This window comes from Penicillium expansum (assembly GCF_000769745.1).
Source record: "Penicillium expansum strain MD-8 chromosome Unknown contig60, whole genome shotgun sequence".
Classification (NCBI taxonomy): domain Eukaryota; kingdom Fungi; phylum Ascomycota; class Eurotiomycetes; order Eurotiales; family Aspergillaceae; genus Penicillium; species Penicillium expansum.
This window is the reverse complement of record NW_015971399.1, coordinates 304,952-323,208: the sequence shown is the minus strand read 5'-3', so window position 1 is coordinate 323,208 and position 18,257 is coordinate 304,952. Positions and strand designations below refer to the sequence as shown.

Here is an 18,257-nt window from a genome sequence, read left to right as displayed (position 1 = left end):
CTACTCAATCAACATTCAAGATGTCTTCCCACCCCGGCTGGATCGCCTATGAATACTACCCTTCAATGGGAGCTGCAGTATTATTCATCGTCTTATTTGCAGTTGTCACTTTAATGCACACATTCCATTTGTTCCGCACGAGAACATGGTTCTTCATCCCGCTCATGATTGGCGGATACTGTAAGTACCACCTTATACCCATATCAAAGCAAACCCCAGACTTCCCCAGTACTAACGTCCTCTCAGTCGAGTTAGTTGGATATATCGGCCGCGCCATGTCATCGAAACAATCACCCGATTGGACTATCGGACCCTATGTTATGCAGAGCACATTGCTGCTCATTGCGCCGGCGCTGTTCGCAGCCAGTATCTACATGGAGTTGGGTCGGATTATCGTTATGGTCAAGGGAGAGCAGTTTGCCCTAATTCGGGTTACCTGGATGACCAAGATATTCGTCGCGGGTGATGTTCTGAGTTTCCTGATGCAGGCTTCTGGTATGTTTCTTCCCCTTGTATCTCTTCTTCCCAATCGATCTAGATCGCTTGGCTCTTGCAAAGCTCAATGCTAATATACTCTCACAGGTGCGGGAATCATGGTCACGGGCTCAAACTCCACCAACCCATCATCCTCTGTGAGCACGGGCCAGAATGTTATCATCGGCGGCCTCATCGTGCAAATCGTCTTCTTCGGCTTCTTCCTGATCAGTGCGGTCATCTTCCAGAAGCGCATGGGCGCTCACTCCGAAGGTCGTGCCGTGGCCGACCAGTACCCATGGCGCAAGCATATGTGGGCTTTGCAATCGTCCAGTGTCCTTGTTCTCATTCGGTCTGTTATTCGTGTGGTGGAGTATGCCCAGGGCTCGCATGGTTATCTCATGGAGCATGAGGTTTTCATTTATGTCTTTGATGGATTATTGATGTTTTCGATGATGGTCATTTTCGTGATCATTCACCCAAGCGAGGTGAACTATCTTCTTGGGAGGGGAAAAGTTGTAACCGCTATGGGTGGATTGAAGGTCATGGAGGGCTCGAACGCGGTTTAGCCGGTTCGGATCAGGATTTGTGGGAATGATTTGGAAATGTTCAGGTGGAGATTCGAATTGTTTTCTTTTGATTTTGTTATGGAATTTTTCTCGCGGTTTCAGCGCTTTGAACTTGGGTATATGAATATGAATATGAAACGTGACAGAAAAATGCTTCAGAATATCAAGTGTCAACCTGCTCCAAAAAGTTAACACCGAGAATTTCTTTCATTGCCCACTCGATCAGCGGCCTCCACTGGTCGTCCAATATTGCCCATACGGCCTTGGAGACCCTCACACACCACTCGTCAAAGCACCATCGATGCTTCAAATAATGCAAAAGCACGCCATAGTGCGCTAGCATCACTAGCGCCAAGGGGTCTCGTTCGCGTAGTAGCTCCATAAACCGGGGGTGCAAGCGAATCGCCCACCTCCCGGCGATCGTATTTGCCCTCATTCCGCTGTAGCACCAACTGAGCATTTCCTCGAGATTCGCAATAGACCCTTCGTAAATTTGGAGTTCATGATTCGGATCTCGCGCCCCACAGAGTTTGTTGGCTTCACGCAGTTGTTTGAGCATAGCAGTCGTATCCTTCGGCATCGGGCCCCGAACCTCCTCAACCTGCAAAATCGGACCGAAAGAGCCGTCCACTAGAAAACTTGTAAAGTCCCGCGGCGCATGAATAACCTGCTGCACGCCACGGGTCAAAACAAGAACCTGGTACAAGTCATCGACGCAGTCCCATGGATCCTGCGGGCCTGGCGTATGCGGGAACGCAAACGTGTAGATAACCACAATCCCTGCAAAAGCAAACATCGCCTTGGCATTACTCTCGTTCACATCACCCAACAGCTCCCGGAAAAGCGCCAGCGCTTGATTCTGGTGTGCGACGGCACGATTGAGATACGACGCGCGATGAGTCGGCTCAGGCCCTGTTCGAGCGAGATGCAGCGATGACAGCGCCAGAATGCCGTGCATCAGAAATGGGTGCGAGAGTGCCTCTTCGGGCACGATGGTACGCCAGATTGGATCGGTGCGCTCATTGCGTGACAGTGTCTGGAATGTCGCGTTACACCACTGCATCATCAGCTCCAGGTCGTTGAGGTTCAATGCGGACCCGGCTGAGGTTATGGCATTTTCGCTGCCGAGTTGAGTTAGGATTCCGAGGGACTCTGCTGCCCCCGCACCTGTGGTTGAACTTGACGGTGAACGAAGTCCCGATGCTGAGTCGCCTGCCTGTCCGCTATCGGACCCTTCATTTGCCCACAGTAGGGATGTTGACGACCCGTACTCACACTCGGAGTGACGGTTGGCGCAGTTGGTGCAGGATGGCCTGGATTCGTCGCACTATTATGGAATGAGTGGGCTGTATTTTCATTATTTTTTCTTATTTCATACCTTCACTCGTCGCCTCTTGCATTCCACACAGCCGTGACGAGATTTCCGATGTGGTCGTCGGAGCGCCATCATGTAATATTTGGATTGGTCATAGTTCGAAAGAAAGAAAAAAAAACGCCGAGGCTCTTTTGGTATTTAGGGTTGTTTTTTACCTTTTTAAGGGTAGGCAACAGGATTCGATATGATCGGAGGCCTCGGGCCCCGATGATAGTATAGGATTATGTAATGGAACCCTGTCGATCAAACCATCCAAAAAAGGCTTGTCTAATCTGAAACATTGTCTTGCTTGCACTGCCTCACCTTACTTTTGGACATTCGGAGCGAGCCTTTTATTTAACCGGGTTTAACCGTAAATTTAAGTGGTCTGTTTTGTAAAAAGTACTCCGTACTGCCATCGTACTCGGTAGTTAAAACAATTTTAAGAAATTTAAAGAGAGCCTGGCAGTTGCGCTAAGGGTATCTGTCATAGCTAAAATAACACTAAATAAACCGCAAGTCTCCATGATTTTTTATGACTTCGTATTTGTGTACTATATATAACTGCCATCAATGAAACCCCAAAAGCCTCGGCATAACAACTTGACTGCAAGCCTCCCGAGGTCGGCCTAACAACTTGATCCTCCCCCACCTGCAGCGCCAACACCAGCCCCCGCGGAGCTCTGTTTCGCACGCCTCACTTTTTCAACCAAGGCAATTCCCGAGATAAGTGTCATGAGGTAGAACCGTGGCCCCAGCTTCGAGTAGATATCCAAGGAGCCGGTTGTTTTAGAAAAGTTGCCCCCAGAAGAAAATACTGCCACCACAGTTTGGCTGCTCTCCTCAACTAGTTTATGGTTTTCATATCCACTCCCAAGTGAGTGGGTTCGTTTCCAGGTGAAGGTTTGCTTGGTGCCATTGTCTAACTGCATGCGGAACCAATATATGCGCTTCGTAAAGCCTTGCTTGTGGAGATATTCCCAATCCAATTTGTTGGGCCGTCCGGGGTCCCCTATACCAATCTGACAGTCGGAGGAGAAGTGTCGAAACTTACATACTCCCACGACGGGTCCACTGGAGTCGGGGCTACTGTGGAAAGTGAGGTCTGGCTTTCCTGGTGTAAGGGAGGAGTTGGCGATGTGGAAGAGGTGTGTTTTGTTTGTTGTGCTGACATCGTAATTGTGGCGCCAAAAGCTGTGGGTGATGAGATACTGGGCGGCTGGGTTCATGATGGATGTGATGAACTTAAGAATGCTATCATTCGGTGTAGATTTGTGATTATTTCCCAATAACTCGAGAACACTAAGTTCATTATATATCTAGATTCTCAGATCAATTAGAGGCTGGGCTCTGCTTAAACAAGCATTATTGGCATCGATCTTTGCAAGGCTCTTCTCATTAAGTGTGCCTTTCGAGCCCCCAGGCAATCATATGCACCGGATTTGGCCCCCGACTGTTGAGCCCTGCCTGACGGCCCCCGGGGTGCTGGCAGTGCAGGGCAACGGACGAATCATGGGGAGCGATCGCCACGTGGTGATGACTGCTACGGCCTAATTTTAAAGGCTCCCGACCAAGCTGATATGAGTCAGCAATATCACGTGACTCAGTTTCAAGTCACATCACATGATCTAATTATTGATGCCTGGGTGCCTGATAACTTTCGCCGTCGCGTCCAAGCGGAAAGTGAAGGGCAAGAAAAACAAGCAAGTCTGGAGAAGAGGGAACTTCTCCGACAAACAATCTCCTGCATCGACCTTCTTGGCTGCTTGGCGAATCAGTCTTTGTCGATTGACATTGTCGTTTGTTCCATCTAACAGTTCTTAGAGCTTTTGCGGCCTAAAACTTGCGTCCTCTGATGCCGTCAACCCGTCCTTTCTCATTCTGATCAACCCCACCCCGCGATGTCGTTCCAAGTACCCTACGAGTCCAGTCCACCTGAGACTCCAGAGAAAGATCGCTCTCGCAGCCTCTGGAGCAATGTGTCGACAACTCCTGCCGGCCCGCCGCCGTCGACTGCAAGCTCATTCATACCGCATTCTACATCGAACATCAATGGTGGCTCGCGCATCAACTCTTTTTCCAGAAACGATAGCGCATTTTCCACAAACCAGAATTCATTCTCGAGAAATGACTTCTCCAACTCCGTCTTTACCAAATCCGGTAACATTAATACAAATGACAGCATCTTTGGCTCATCCTTTGGATCGACAGATTATGCCATGCCCAAGCAGACCAAAGCTCCTTCCACCAAGCTCAAAGGCAACTCTAGTCTTCGTTTTGGTGTGCCAAATGGAGGCGGATTTGGAGATTCGATGGGATTCGGACAGTCTAATGGGTTTGCCTCGTCCCAAATGAGTGACTTTAACGAAGATCAGGAAGACAGGATGGAACCCGAGGAAGAGGAACTTGAACAGGAGGAGGAAGGTGAAGAGGATATGGATATGAGCACCCAGGATCGTTCTAAGAACTTCAACTTCCTAGACTCGGCTTTCGGAAACCCCTTCGAATCCCAGCCCTCCATGGGTGCGCAGCGCAAACCGATCTATTCGAATCCAAGCGATGCCAAGCGACCGAAGCTTGACGAGCACTGGGCGCACCAGTCCCCTGTTCGCAAGACCAATTTGGCCCCCAAGAAGCCGTCCGCGATGCCATCTATTCTTCACAACCTTGCTGCCAGATCTCGCATTGCCCTTGTCAAAGAGCCAAGTGAGATGATTCTCAAAACGGAGGATGCCCTGGGCAAACTTTCCGACGAGCTCAAAGCCGCGGAATTCAAACATGTTGATTTCGATGCTGTATTGGCCAAGGTTTCAAAGGAATTGGCAGAGAACTGGCAGACTTGCGCCGATGAAAGTGGAATTGACCGGCCCTACGGTGCGCATTCGGGTATTGGGCCCGGGGAGCAGGCTCCCAACCTCGTGAAAGCTACCTTCTTGACTTCCTTGCTGCTCCAAATCCATCACCCTTCCCGTGAAACACCCCCAACTGCCAACATCAACCCCATGCGCACCGGGGCCGCCGGTATGGTGAAAGCCATGACGAGACCCCCCATCCCCAAGCCCCTGCCTCAGGTTTTGCTTGGCTGGCTCAGTGAAAACCACGCATCGCAGACCAAGGACCTCCAGGCATTGAAATATGTGGAACCGAACCCGACCGCATCCTCAAACTTCTGGGATATTACCATTGCATCTGTTCTGCGTGGTCGCTTGGCTGATGCCGCAGATGTTCTCCGCTCCGCAGACTTCAACTACGCCCGATCAGCATTGGAGGATGGACTCCCACAGACTGGCTACCGCGGCGCACAGCTACAAAATATCCAGCGCTGCGTCAACAAGGCTCTTCAAATTCTTGAATCATGCCCTGGAACCCAATCTGAAGACTGGGAGGTCACTGGCCTTGACTGGTCTCAGTACAGGAAACGAGTGCTTTCGGCTGTCACTGACCTGGAGGAATTCGCTGAGGGAGAGGAGCGAGATGAATCGGTTGTGCCGGTTCCAGAGAATCGCTTCCAGGCCGTCAACTTCGGGTTGTCCACTTTTAACCCAAACAAGAACCCAATTTCATTTGCTCAATCAGCTCGCATGGCAGAAAGCCGTGTCCCATGGTCAATTTACCAGAGCTTGAGATCTATCTACCGAATTATTCTGGGCGACCCGTCTGCCATCAAGGCCAAGTCTCAAGACTGGGTGGAGGCAACCATTGCGTTGACAGCATGGTGGGATGGTGAGGATGACTCCGGTTCTAACATGGATTTCGGCGCCACCTCATCCAGCGACAACTTCCAAGATTTCTTGCGCTCGCGCGGCCCAAAGAACCACGTTCGCGCTGTTGATCGCAACATGCGTGGTGCTTACCTTGATCGTCTCGAACTAGCCCTTAGTCATACCACCAGCGATGCGTCCGACAACGCTGATTTCCGACCCAATACGCTCAGCAGCGTGGAAGTCGGTCTCGCATCTGTCTTCGAAGGCAATGTGCAGGGCGTATTGGAGTTAGTACAGACATGGTCACTTTGCGTAGCTGCTGCGGTCGCAGAAGTTGCTAGCCTCGGAGGTTGGTTTGAGTCTGGAAGCAGCCAAAAGACGCTACCTGGTCTGTCTGAGAATGATCTTATGGTTCTTTCGTACGGACAGGATAACAAGTCTCCGGCCCGCCATTTGCACAAGGACGATATTCTTCACAGTTACGCATTCGGACTGTATGACCGATCCGTTATTGAGGACGAGCACAGCTCCCGTGAAGGCTGGGAGTTGGCTATTGAGGTGTTGAGTCGCTTTGACGATGCAAACCAGATGAAGAAGGCTGTGTCCGAGATCGTGGATAAGCTTCCTTTGGAAAGCCCTGATCAGTTGGATAAACTGGTGGTTCTCTGCTCAGAGCTTGAGCTAGAGGATCAAGGCCGTCGAGTATCTGAGGTGAGTAGTAGAAGGGAATTGTTTTTGACTATCTGACTAAATGCTAATTGATTGACAGCGATTCGGCGACATGTTGACCTCGAAATCCGAAAACTTTGGTCTGGCTCTCGTCTGTTATGCTCGTGCCCAGAGCCGACGCAAGGTCAAGTCAGTTGTCGACCTTTTGATTTCCTACAGTTTGGTTCAATCACGCGCGTACCCTGCGACGGCCGATCTCGATGAACAACTGCGCTCTTTGATGAAGGAACCGAAAGCATGCCTGTCGTCTATTGCACAGGTTGACGAAGAAGCTGCTCGGATCCTCCAATTCTATCTCAGTGGTTACGCGACGCTGCGCCGGTTCTATGAGATCCGCGACGAGGAGTTCGAACTGCAAGAGGGTCAGCGACCACGCTATAAGCCGTTGGCTCGGCGACGCGCCGCTGCGCAAGCTCTCGCGGCTGTTATTGGGAGTGCAGCAGATAATATTTACGGAGGTCTCTACGACCCAGACCGTGATTCCGCTGTACAGGTGGATGGACTGCTAGCTCTTCTGGGTGAAGCCTGTGCGTTTGTGAACCGTGAGTCGCCCAATACCATCACCTCAGCTTTCTTCCTTGGTACTAACCCCCAACCAGAACCCACTGCAGTCCTCTCCGTATCCCAACAATTCACCATCCTGTCCGCAATCGAGGACCTGGAAACCGTCACCCCGCGTGTATACGCACAGTGCGAGGAGTGTTTCCGCTCCACCCTACTCGAATACCAATCATCAACCCGCGGAGGATCAGATGGGCCCCCCTCCCCCCGCGCTCTGTTGAAGAAATCCGTGTCCAATTTCTCCGCCTCCAGTTTCGCCTTCATTGGCAACGACATGCTCGAATCAGCACGCACACGCTCCGGCTCCGGATCCGGCCCTACCTCTGTAGGCAGTTCGGGCGTCCTGGTGCCCGCCCCAGGCGACAAAGCCGCCGATCGCGGATGGGATTGGCGTGCGGGGCTTTCCGAGACTGCCAAGGGCGAGGATATCCTCCAGATGCTCCGACTGGGATTGGCACGCGGGTTGAGTCATGGGGCAATGGGATCAATCTGAAATTACGGAGTTAAGAGTACGAGGGAGGCCTAGTATTGAAAATGGGTGTTTTTTAATCCGGGAAATGAATTTAGCTTAGCACCACTTGCACCCACATCTAATTGTTCAGGACCCCGCTTTGTCCTTGTGACAGGCGCTGTACGATATCAGACTTATGCGGCTTCATTCTGTAGCAGTAGTGTATCTACAATGTAAATGCATATCCGTACCCAATCACCCATTCCTCGCCCTCCGATTGCCGAAAAAGGCAATCATCAGCCCAAGTGGGCTCGAGCCCTCAGCCCTACGGCCTCTGACGGTTAACCCACAAGGTACATTCCCCTCCATTCAACGGGGGAAAACGTAGAGGTTAGCGTCAAAGTAAAAAAAAACCGGTTCTCATGAATGTCTCGGTATTCCGTTCTCCGTTCTCCGTTATCCGGTACATAGGCAACTCTGTTAGTTTTAGCGTCAGCAGCTGAACACGGGCGCCTAATCCACTCCACAACATCAAATGCCACCGCTTGAATGCAACATCTTGGAATAGAATAGATAATATTTGTATGAAGATATAGTTACCAATATGCGGTCAACAGCCCTATACCCCCTGAGCCGCAGTACTAATCCTGGAAGTGACAGGGGCTGTGTTAAGAGGCTCTGACTCAAAGAAACGCCCCGATGTGCCCACTTGGGGCACTGTGGACGATCGACGTCATCCAGCCAGTTATATCGCGATCCGTGATTCCTAATCCAGTGCAAAATGGTATTTCCTCACGGTTCTGTGGCTGCACAGCCTGTGGCTCACCGACTCACTGTATTGGATTCCTCATCGAGGGGTGGGTGTCTTCACTATGGGTTCACCGTCTTTGCTTCCCTGCCACACTTCGTTATAGATCGCTTTAGTGCTGCTGTGACTCTTGTTGTTACTGTGGCATGATAGTGAGACTTCGGAGTCAGAGATGTGAACATTCCAGCTGAGGGTATGGGACTGGACTGGTCTTTTACTGTGTATCACCCCCCACTACATACAGCATAGAGGGGTAAAATGGATACTCTGCTAAGCTCGACCCATGTAGATAACATGTAGATATCCAGTACCGACAGAGTGGAGTTACTATTCACACATCTCTTCAGCCTTATTTGCCGATTGGGCGCGCCCCGTTTGGTTTCTTGGTTTCTGCCTGGGGCTACAACTCATAGGGCTGACGGGATATGGCTTGGATCTACATTTGATTTTGACATTAATTTACATTCTTTTACATTATTTTACAATCTGATTTATTATTATATTATAACGTGATATTTATATTGTATCCATAATTATGAGTTATGGTTATATCCGTTCTATAGCTGCATATATAACGCCCTGTTCCTCTATCCCCTCTCTCGGTTTATCAAACCAGTCACTCCCTGTTCGTTTTGGGTCATTCTTTCGCGAGACAACGTCTCTTTCTATATTTGTCCATCTTATTTTCTACATTCTACTTCTTCTGTTCATTCAATCAATCGGCTGGTTCGCTTCTTCTATTTCGACCAACAACTCAAACAACCATACTTCAACCATTAATTCATCAACCCCGAATCCTATTCAATACACCATAAAAAATGTGCTACAAAGTTGTTGAGCGCTACTCCGTCTGCAAATGCCTCTACTTCGAGCACTCCATCGACCCATGCTCTGCTTATGGACAGCGCGGTCATGAAGTACAGGAAAAGACCGTCCTGGTTGGCTATACCTGTGATAAGCACTCGGGACGTGGGATCTATGCTGTCTCGCCTGGTGCGAGGTGTCGGTCTGATTCCGGGTATGGGAGTCAGGATTTGAGTGGAAGTGAGGGTGAGAGTGAGAGCGAGGAGAAATATTGGTAGATTTGAGATGGATTATGTATCATGGCTGTGCCATTCTTATTTATTCTCGGGGTCTCTGGATGTGTTATTTTCTTTTGTTCTTTTGTTCTTCTTTTCTATTCGAAATTGTCTGTGGAATGGGGGTTTCGGGTTTTTTATTGTCGACACTGGTGTTGGCAATTCCTGATGCTGGAGAGTTGATGGACCTTGCTTTGCGCCTTTTTCTCTGCACTTCATTGTTTTGGTTTTGCGATGCAGTGGTCGTTGCTCCCAGACAGCAGTACTGCTGTGTGGAACATCGATTAATTCCACTGTCTGAATTTCACTCAACTAGGAGTTGAGTCTCATCGAAATGCGAAGTTCAATATGAAATACTGGTCCATGTCTGAGTGCAGGACTGGAACGAACAAGCACGGGTGATGAATATATGTGCGAGATTATGCGATTGGATGATGGGCCAAGGAAGGACCATGATATTTTCAAAATATAATGCATTGTGGGCGCTTCTTTTGTCTTAAAGCGTATCTGTCACTATATTTCCTGCATTGCTAATTTGTATGAGACGAGGACTGGTTCTTTCTTGTAAGTGATAGTAACTCATTGCATCCATTCTTCTCGTGACATATCGGCAACAAGTAGTTGAGCTATATCGAGACAAAGGGTGATGGGGTTGAGGTGACATGTGTCGACGGTAGTGCCTAGCACGGATCAATAGGGATGACTGTATCTTTTAGAAAGAGGAGCGTTCCAGAGTTTCAAGTTTAGTTTTCCTTGCCCGCGGCATACTGAGAATAAACCTATCAGCTCAAGATATTGATATTCAAAGGCATTATATTCCGTACATTCCATTATACAATTGTATCATATCATCTCTTCTATATTCAGGGCACTTCTGGAATCTAACTCAGCTGTATCTCCAGCACCTGTGCACCAACTGCAGTCTCAGTACCATTCACATCGACGTTGACACCACTACCACCACCGGTGGTGACATAGATTCTATTCAATTGATCATCCCCCCTTCCGAAGAAAACACCCGTAGGCTCAGCAACTTCCGTCGAGTCCTCAGACCCAGCAACGGTCTCGCCACCAATGGCAGTGCCATTACGGGTAAATATAACCTGCTCGATCGTGTTTCCAGCCGAGGTGGTCAGGTAGGCAAAATTGTAGTTGGAATCGTAAGTAGAATTGAGGGCGAAACCACTGGGAGCAATGACAAAATCGTCGAACGCGCTGCCCTGGAAGATCAGCTGTCCCGTGCCAGCAGTGACGTTGGGGTATAGCTCTGCGCGATACAAAGCGCTGTTGGCAGTCCAGTAGACGAAGCCATCTGACACCTTGATTCCATTAATGGATGACATCAGGCTCTCCTGTTTGATGGCTTCCCAGGTACGACCAGTGCTGGTGTCAACCGCGAAGATGGCATCTTGGTAGGAGGCGCTAGCGAGCAAGATGGTCTCGTTGAATGTGGCCAAGCCATTGAATCCAGTAGGCGCCGTAGGGCGACACAGGAGCTTTATTTTCGGACTGTTGCCGTGTTCGTTGAAATTGACCTCCCAAATGTGAGTTGCATTCTTGGGTGGATCGCTGATATTGTCGGATGTCGTATTAGCCCCAGTTACGTAGAAAACATCGTGGGCGCCTTCGGTGATACCGGAGAGACCCAGCACGGAGGTGAACTCTTTAATCAATTTCTTCTGAGGATGCTTTTCGCGGGGATCAAAGGACAGGAGGTTGGCTGGAGGACCAATCTCAGTGGCCAGGATGTTACCATTGGATCGTATGGCCAGGTTCTCTAACCAGGTATCGTTGGAGGCGAACTGGTAGACAGTACGGAGATTTGAAGCAGCAACGGCGCCTAGACACAGAGGTAAGGTGACGAATGAACGCATGGTGGAATGTATGGAGAGAGATATGACTTCCAAGGAAAGTAAGTATTTAGGTAGAATTCGATGAAAACTAGACCGGTCCCTATGGTGGAGTTACCTAGGTATATACCTTTAGCAACATTGTTGGACTATTGCTTGGTCAGTTTAGACTACGCGGCATATACTCATCTGTATAGCTTCAGTCTCATATAAGGCAAGATCAGCCAAAAATTCCACAGAAGAGACTAAAGACGGGATACAATTACGTTCTTTCCAAGTTTGACACTTTCATCAACTCCGATGTCGGTCGAGACTTACCAGTTTTGGGATCTGAGGCCGACTGGCTCGGAGATAACCGCAGAGATCTGCATAATATTGCGAATACTTGGCTTCTGTTGCTCCTGATCTGTATATTCTGGACATACTGGTGTCTATTGTTTCCTCGGGGTTACATCTAATCTCAAGTTTTTTGACACTAAATTTGGACGGTGGGTCTACAATGCAACACGTATGCTGGCTTCCGTATAACCTTGGAACACCCAAACAGATCATTCAGGATGTTCTAATGAGAGATGCCAATACGGGTTATAACAATCACCTTTTGCATTTCGAGAAGATTGAAGTATAAAGTCCCCACCCAAGCTATCTAAAAGCTTCGATCTCCCTTACCTTTTTTTTGGCTTGTCTTCATCATTTTTTCCCCCATCAAGATTTCCGGAATTATCACCCATGCGTTGTAAATACACTACCGCAGCCATATGCGGCATGGTGCCCATCGTCTCAGGCACACTCTACAACTCTGTCATCGAAACCAAGTATGGAGGTGTCCAGGGCTACCCTGCTTTCAATGTCTCCAACACCGGCAACTTGACCCATTGGAAGGATATCACAGTGTGGAAAGGTATCCCATTCGCAGCCACTACTGGAGGCCAAAATCGGTGGAAGGCTCCCCAAATGGCTAGCGCATGGAATGGGACTCTGGATGCCAAGAACTGGGGAAATGTTTGCCCTTCAGCAACGGACGGCAATAATGACTACACCATTGATGAGGATTGTTTGAATCTCAATATCTGGAGTCCTGCCAATTCCACTGATGCCAAGCTTCCTGTAGTCATGTGGAGTTATCCAGCTCTCTCGACTGCGGCAGACGCCCTGTTTGATGGTGGTGGGATGGCTGATCAAGGCATTGTCTTTGTCAATTACAACTACCGCACTGGTTCCTTTGGATGGCTGGCGTCTCCAGAACTGACTGAAGAGTTTGGAAATGGACAAAACACCTCTGGAAATTGGGGTATGCTCGACCAGTTCGCTGCCCTCAAGTGGATCAAGGCCAACATTGCCCATTTCGGTGGTGACCCAGACCACATCACTGTTATGGGTCAATCTGCTGGATCTGCCGCAACTCAGCATATCTTGAATAGCCCCTTGACCAAGGGATTGATTACCGGGGCTATTATTCAGAGCGGTGTTCGGGATCCACGGGATCCTTTGTGTACTAGCCTCGCTGAGGCCTACACCACCCTTGATTCCTCCTACTCCACAGCAAGCTCTTACTTGGAGAGTCTGAATGTCTCTAGTATTGCCGAGGCCCGTGAATTGCCAATGGCAAGCCTGGTCACGAACTTCCTTAGTTCCACCTATGACTTCTCGGCCACGCTTGATTACTACGCTATACCAGACACTTACTACAACACTTTAAAAAATAGATTGGCTCAAGATGTGCCTGTCGTTACAGGCAACACAAAGGATGAAAGTGGTGCCACTTATGGTTTGGATATCAGCATGTCAGAGTACCTGACAAACCTCAACGAGACGTACAATGACGTCTGGGCTCAGCGCTTCCTTCGTCTCTATCCTGCACATGACAACAGCACTGCCTCTGGAGCATACAATTCTCAGTTTACGGACCGCTCCAAGGTTGGCACATGGCTCTGGTCTCAGATGTGGAGCAAGGCTTACAACAGCCTGGTATACAACTACTACTGGGACCACGCTCCTCCCGGGCAGGACCAGGGTGCTTACCACGAGTCTGAGATCAACTATGTGTTGAACAACCTCTATGCTACCGACAAACCATGGACGGTCGAGGACTATGCCATCGCCAAGAAGATGAATGGTTACTGGGCTAACTTCATCAAGAATGGAAACCCCAATGGTGATGGGTTGACTCCTTGGCTTGCCGTGAACTCAACGCAGCTTGTGCAGCATGTTGGAAATAGATGGGGCCAAACCCCTGTGGCATGGAGCAAAAAGGTTGATCTCTTTAAGTCATGGTTCAGTACCTTGAAGAAGTATTAGATTGGCTACGACCTACCCCATAGGAATAACTGTAATGCGGCGACTTACAATTCAGTTAACTTCCTCTGTGTTATTTTGAGAATTAATCTTACTGGTAAATCGATTAAAATGAACCTGTATTAGATCTTTACTTTTTTTGTACTTGCTTAAGCTGGTTTAAGGGTTAAGAAAAATTGATACTTGGGTATGCTACACCAACACCCGGTGTTTCGGTGTTGGTGGGCTGTCACGATTATTGCATATATCCCGCATTATCCCCCTCGGCTGAACTACGGTATACAATTATTGCATCGTACCATGTCTCTGAAACGCTCTATGTCTACCTGGGATTAGCTTGGGAAGGATATCCACTGGTTGGCCCTATCATAAGGCTAGGGCTACAGCGTGGATGTAAACCACATGCAGCAGAGAACATATTATATAGTTAAGAGCACCCTAGTAGTTTCACACAGCCGAACATACTCCAAAGGCTAACCGACAGTAAAATGGACAGCTTAATACACATATCTCCAGGATTTTAGCGTCAGACCGCAACTATTCTTCTGCCATCTTAGCCCATACAACATACTTTAACGGCACTAACTACCTATTGAGGCTTAGTGTTTCGGTCTTATTAGATCCACCCCTTGATTCTTCCTCCACATTGAGCAACCACATCGAGTGATCTACAGCTCACTACACCTTTAAGTATTGAACATAACGGTAGGAACGCGTCACCTGTCTTTAGGTCCGTCTCAATACTGTTATTACCTAGGAGACTGGTTTTTCATTCGATAAGGCATTTTATACGTCTCCACTAGATTCCAGATTGGCCTTGGTTGCGGACGTTACATTATCCTAACACCTAGGCGGTTTTCAATTTATATGAACACACCCCTCTCTTGATTCAATGTACACTTAGAGAGATTTTTGAACAAAATCCATCGCCATTCACTGCAAGTTTATCTCCCAACGTCACCGGAAAGATGAAGTTTTCCAAAGACCTCGGCCGTGGGGTTGGCATCTTTGCCATGCTTGCCGTGGCAGATGCAGCTCTTCATGATCAGACCATCAAGATTCCCCAGGGAAAGTTGCAGGGCGCAGCTGCCTTCAATAGCAGCAACGCGCCATCCACCATATCCAACTGGAAGGATATCTCCGTTTGGAAGGGCATTCCTTTCGCAGGCACCACAGCCGGCGAACACCGCTGGAGACCACCCCAACCTGCTCCATCCTGGAACGGAACCTACAAGGCCACCTCCTTCGGACCAAGCTGCCCCAGTCAGTCGGCTGGTGATGGTTACAGCGAGGACTGTTTGAGCATCAACATCTGGAGCTCCGCCACTTCGGTCGATGCCAAACTACCCGTCATGTTCTGGTCATATGCTGCTGGTGGTGAGTCCTCCCAGTCCACCTATGATGGCGCTGGTATGGCTGGTAAAGATATCATCTTTGTTAGCTACAACTACCGCACCGGACCCTTGGGCTGGCTCACTTTGCCTGAGCTAGAAAATGAAACCGGCACAACGGGAAACTACGGCCTCTTGGACCAGATTGCAGCTCTCAAATGGGTTCATGAAAACATTGCAGCGTTCGGTGGAGACCCTGAGGCAATTACCGCGGCTGGACAATCCTTCGGCTCAGGAGCAAGCTACCATATACTTAATAGCCCTCTCTCCAAAGGCCTGATTAAGGGAGTGATCGCGGAAAGTGGCCTCAAGGACCCATACGACCCGAACATGGTGGGATACGGCAGTGACTATCGGAACATGACCTGGTCGATGGATTTCGGAAACATCTTTTATGAATCATTGAATGTTTCTAGCCTGGCTGAGCTGAGAGCCATGGATCTTTCGACTGTGTTAACCGGAACTGGAACCTCTGCCTTCACCGGCTTTGACCCTGTCCTGAACAATCACTCTATCCCCCACAAGTACATCCGTAGCTTGGAGGAAGGAGCGGCAAACAATGTGCCAATCCTGGTTGGTAACAACAAGGACGAGGACGGCATCGATCTGACCACATCTTACAACGTGACACAGTATGAAGAGGAGATTATCTCGAGCTATGGAGACTACGCCGCCCAGCTCCTAGCTCTTCACCCGGCCAACACCACCGCCACCGCGACGGATGCCTACAATGCCATCTTGCGTGCCGGATACTGCACCTCCACGTGGTCATTCGCCAACCGATGGAGCAAGACCTCTGACCAGCCTATCTACTACTACCTGTGGAGCTACTATCCCTCGAGTAGTGGTGCCACTCATGGCTCAGAGGTTGTGTACGCTCTGGGTAACCTGTATGCTCAGTCCTCAAGCTACAGCGCGACTGACTATGAGGTTGCGGAGAAGATGTCGTCCTACTGGGCTAATTTCGTCAAGACTCAGAACCCCAACAAGGGAGGGTCGAGCAGCAATGGGACATTGCCGTATTGGGGGCCCAATGTTCCCTCGCAAAATAGTCAGTTCGATTTGGGCACTTCCTGGAAGAAGATTCCCATCACTTCTAGCATCAAGGAGAAGGAGGTTCTGCTGAAATATTTCAAGTCGGCTACTCCTAGCCCGTGCTAGGTATATGTATCTGTTCTGGTATAGGGAGGGTCCATATACTGAGACAAACAGTGCGTGGATATTGATTAAATTGTACATATTTGGGTATTCATGACACAGCACTCTAGCTATGTCCCATATTCTACGCTATATTATACAGCCTACTCTCATATAATTTACAAACTGCACACTAGATCTTTATGTTCAATTCAACTGTTGAAAGTAGTCTCTTGGATTTATTCAGCCCGGAGGTCGACAAAGATCTTAGAAACATTCACACTCGCCGGTCGGAACGGATACACAACCTCCCCTGACGCATTTTTCTCTTCGTATGTGGTTGTGTGAAACTGCGCGATGATAGTCCCCTTGAAGGGTGCCGGCGGGTTCGACCACACCTTCTGCACAGCCCCAGAAAGACTCTCGATCTGGATACCTCGGTAACCTTCAGCCGCCGAACGTCTCATCATCTCTTCAGCCAGCAGTCGCATAAGCCCATGACCAGTATAAGATTGGACGGTGTTTGTAGCATTGCGCATCAGCACTTGTCCACGGGCAGTGGGCTTCCACGACGCAGGATCGCGCTGGTCTAGCTCCCCGAGGCCGTGGTAGACTGTTTCAAACAAAGGCAGTACTGCTATCAGGGGTTTTATCCCATCGATATCTATTTCGTCGATGCCATCGTAGGCCATGGCAATTGAGACTAGTGGGAAGTCCATCTGCTCTGCAAGATCGCTTTCGGTGACATTTTCATCATCTAGATTCCAGTACAGCTTGCCTCCCGTGGCTGCAGACTCGGGTCGCTTGTACTGGTATTCCTTGTCGAAGATACCAAGTGACTTCCCGGAGTCGATTTGGTGCTTGATTAAATAGTGCGAATGCCTGAAAGCCTGATAGGCTCGTTGGACCTTGTTCTCGGGATAAACAACCGGCCAGAGTGGGGAGTGGAATAGATTTGTATGAATACAAATTGCCCGAGCCCATTCCTCGTGTTCTGGTCCAAGAACGCGAATTTCGAACTGAGGTGGGAGAGGGGCCATTTTGGTCAAAGCTAAATAATGACATGTCAAATGAGGGGGCCCCGGGGACGAGAAGGCTATTAGTACTCGACTCTATTGCTTACTTAATTCTCAGCTGCAGTGTAACCGTTTCTTTTGGGGTTAAATATGCAGGGATGTATTTATTTAGGGATGTACGGAGTACGGAGTACGTATTTAGGGATGTATGCATGGGCTGATGTTCTATTTGATGTTTGGGATAGAAAAGGATTCGCTTGAGTCTAGCTATACTAGGCCTTACAAGACCACCAAGATGGCTTATGGAGCTGATCTACGGAGTACAAAATCCACACTCACTTTTAGCAACATTCCCAGGGATTCATTAAGTATATTGTCCTTTATTCAAATATGAAATTCGAGAGCTTCGATCTAGGACAATGTTGACGTCTCGTGGGCTCTACTTTCGTGTACTCTATCCCGTACTGAAGAGGAAGCGCATAAACTTGCTGGACCATAGACAAAGCGATTTTTCGGCAAAAGATGGCTTCCCTTTCCTTCAAATTCACCTTTTAGAGGCAGGTTTGAGTCGCTGACACCTGCGTTCTATACTTTCCCTTAATTTTCGAGTCCTTCGAACACTTTCCGATTCCAGTTCTTCGAGAAATGGCTCATCCCCCTTCTTCGGAGAATAGATTTCGAAGATTCTCTCAAACCGATCTCCGTGGAATTGGGATGAATAGAGTGGCCGCCATTGCGGGAAATCACGCAGCCTCTCGCCTGTTCTCAAAGTTATCTTCTCGAGACTCGAAGGTTCATGCCTCCGACCGAAAAAGCGCTTTCCAAAGCCCCGCGCTTTG

The 18,257-nt window shown here is 49.0% G+C and overlaps 7 protein-coding genes across 7 annotated transcripts; 4 read left to right on the top strand and 3 right to left on the bottom strand.

Annotated features, from left to right (window-relative positions):
- Positions 1-20: 20 nt before the first annotated feature.
- PEX2_023740 (RTA1 domain-containing protein) lies at positions 21-1,043 on the top strand (the record flags this gene model as incomplete). Its single annotated transcript, XM_016739649.1, has 3 exons — positions 21-180; positions 247-495; positions 583-1,043. The coding sequence occupies 3 exons, from the start codon at positions 21-23 to the stop codon at positions 1,041-1,043; spliced, it is 870 nt and encodes a 289-aa protein (XP_016596393.1).
- A 163-nt stretch (positions 1,044-1,206) lies between these two features.
- PEX2_023730 (Zn(II)2Cys6 transcription factor domain-containing protein) lies at positions 1,207-3,626 on the bottom strand (the record flags this gene model as incomplete). The annotated part of the gene is made up of 3 exons (XM_016739648.1): positions 1,207-2,370; positions 3,099-3,409; positions 3,452-3,626. The coding sequence occupies 3 exons, from the start codon at positions 3,624-3,626 to the stop codon at positions 1,207-1,209; spliced, it is 1,650 nt and encodes a 549-aa protein (XP_016596392.1).
- Positions 3,627-4,298: 672 nt separating this feature from the next.
- On the top strand, positions 4,299-7,884 carry PEX2_023720 (putative nuclear pore complex subunit Nup85; the record flags this gene model as incomplete). The annotated part of the gene is made up of 2 exons (XM_016739647.1): positions 4,299-6,812; positions 6,871-7,884. The coding sequence occupies 2 exons, from the start codon at positions 4,299-4,301 to the stop codon at positions 7,882-7,884; spliced, it is 3,528 nt and encodes a 1,175-aa protein (XP_016596391.1).
- A 2,726-nt stretch (positions 7,885-10,610) lies between these two features.
- Positions 10,611-11,603, bottom strand: PEX2_023710 (uncharacterized protein; the record flags this gene model as incomplete). The annotated part of the gene is made up of 1 exon (XM_016739646.1): positions 10,611-11,603. The coding sequence occupies one exon, from the start codon at positions 11,601-11,603 to the stop codon at positions 10,611-10,613; it is 993 nt and encodes a 330-aa protein (XP_016596390.1).
- Positions 11,604-12,308: 705 nt separating this feature from the next.
- On the top strand, positions 12,309-13,877 carry PEX2_023700 (carboxylesterase/lipase family protein; the record flags this gene model as incomplete). Its single annotated transcript, XM_016739645.1, has 1 exon — positions 12,309-13,877. One exon carries the CDS (start codon positions 12,309-12,311, stop codon positions 13,875-13,877), a length of 1,569 nt encoding a protein of 522 aa, XP_016596389.1.
- A 965-nt stretch (positions 13,878-14,842) lies between these two features.
- PEX2_023690 (carboxylesterase/lipase family protein) lies at positions 14,843-16,426 on the top strand (the record flags this gene model as incomplete). The annotated part of the gene is made up of 1 exon (XM_016739644.1): positions 14,843-16,426. The coding sequence occupies one exon, from the start codon at positions 14,843-14,845 to the stop codon at positions 16,424-16,426; it is 1,584 nt and encodes a 527-aa protein (XP_016596388.1).
- Positions 16,427-16,641: 215 nt separating this feature from the next.
- PEX2_023680 (uncharacterized protein) lies at positions 16,642-17,442 on the bottom strand (the record flags this gene model as incomplete). Its single annotated transcript, XM_016739643.1, has 1 exon — positions 16,642-17,442. One exon carries the CDS (start codon positions 17,440-17,442, stop codon positions 16,642-16,644), a length of 801 nt encoding a protein of 266 aa, XP_016596387.1.
- Positions 17,443-18,257: the final 815 nt, after the last annotated feature.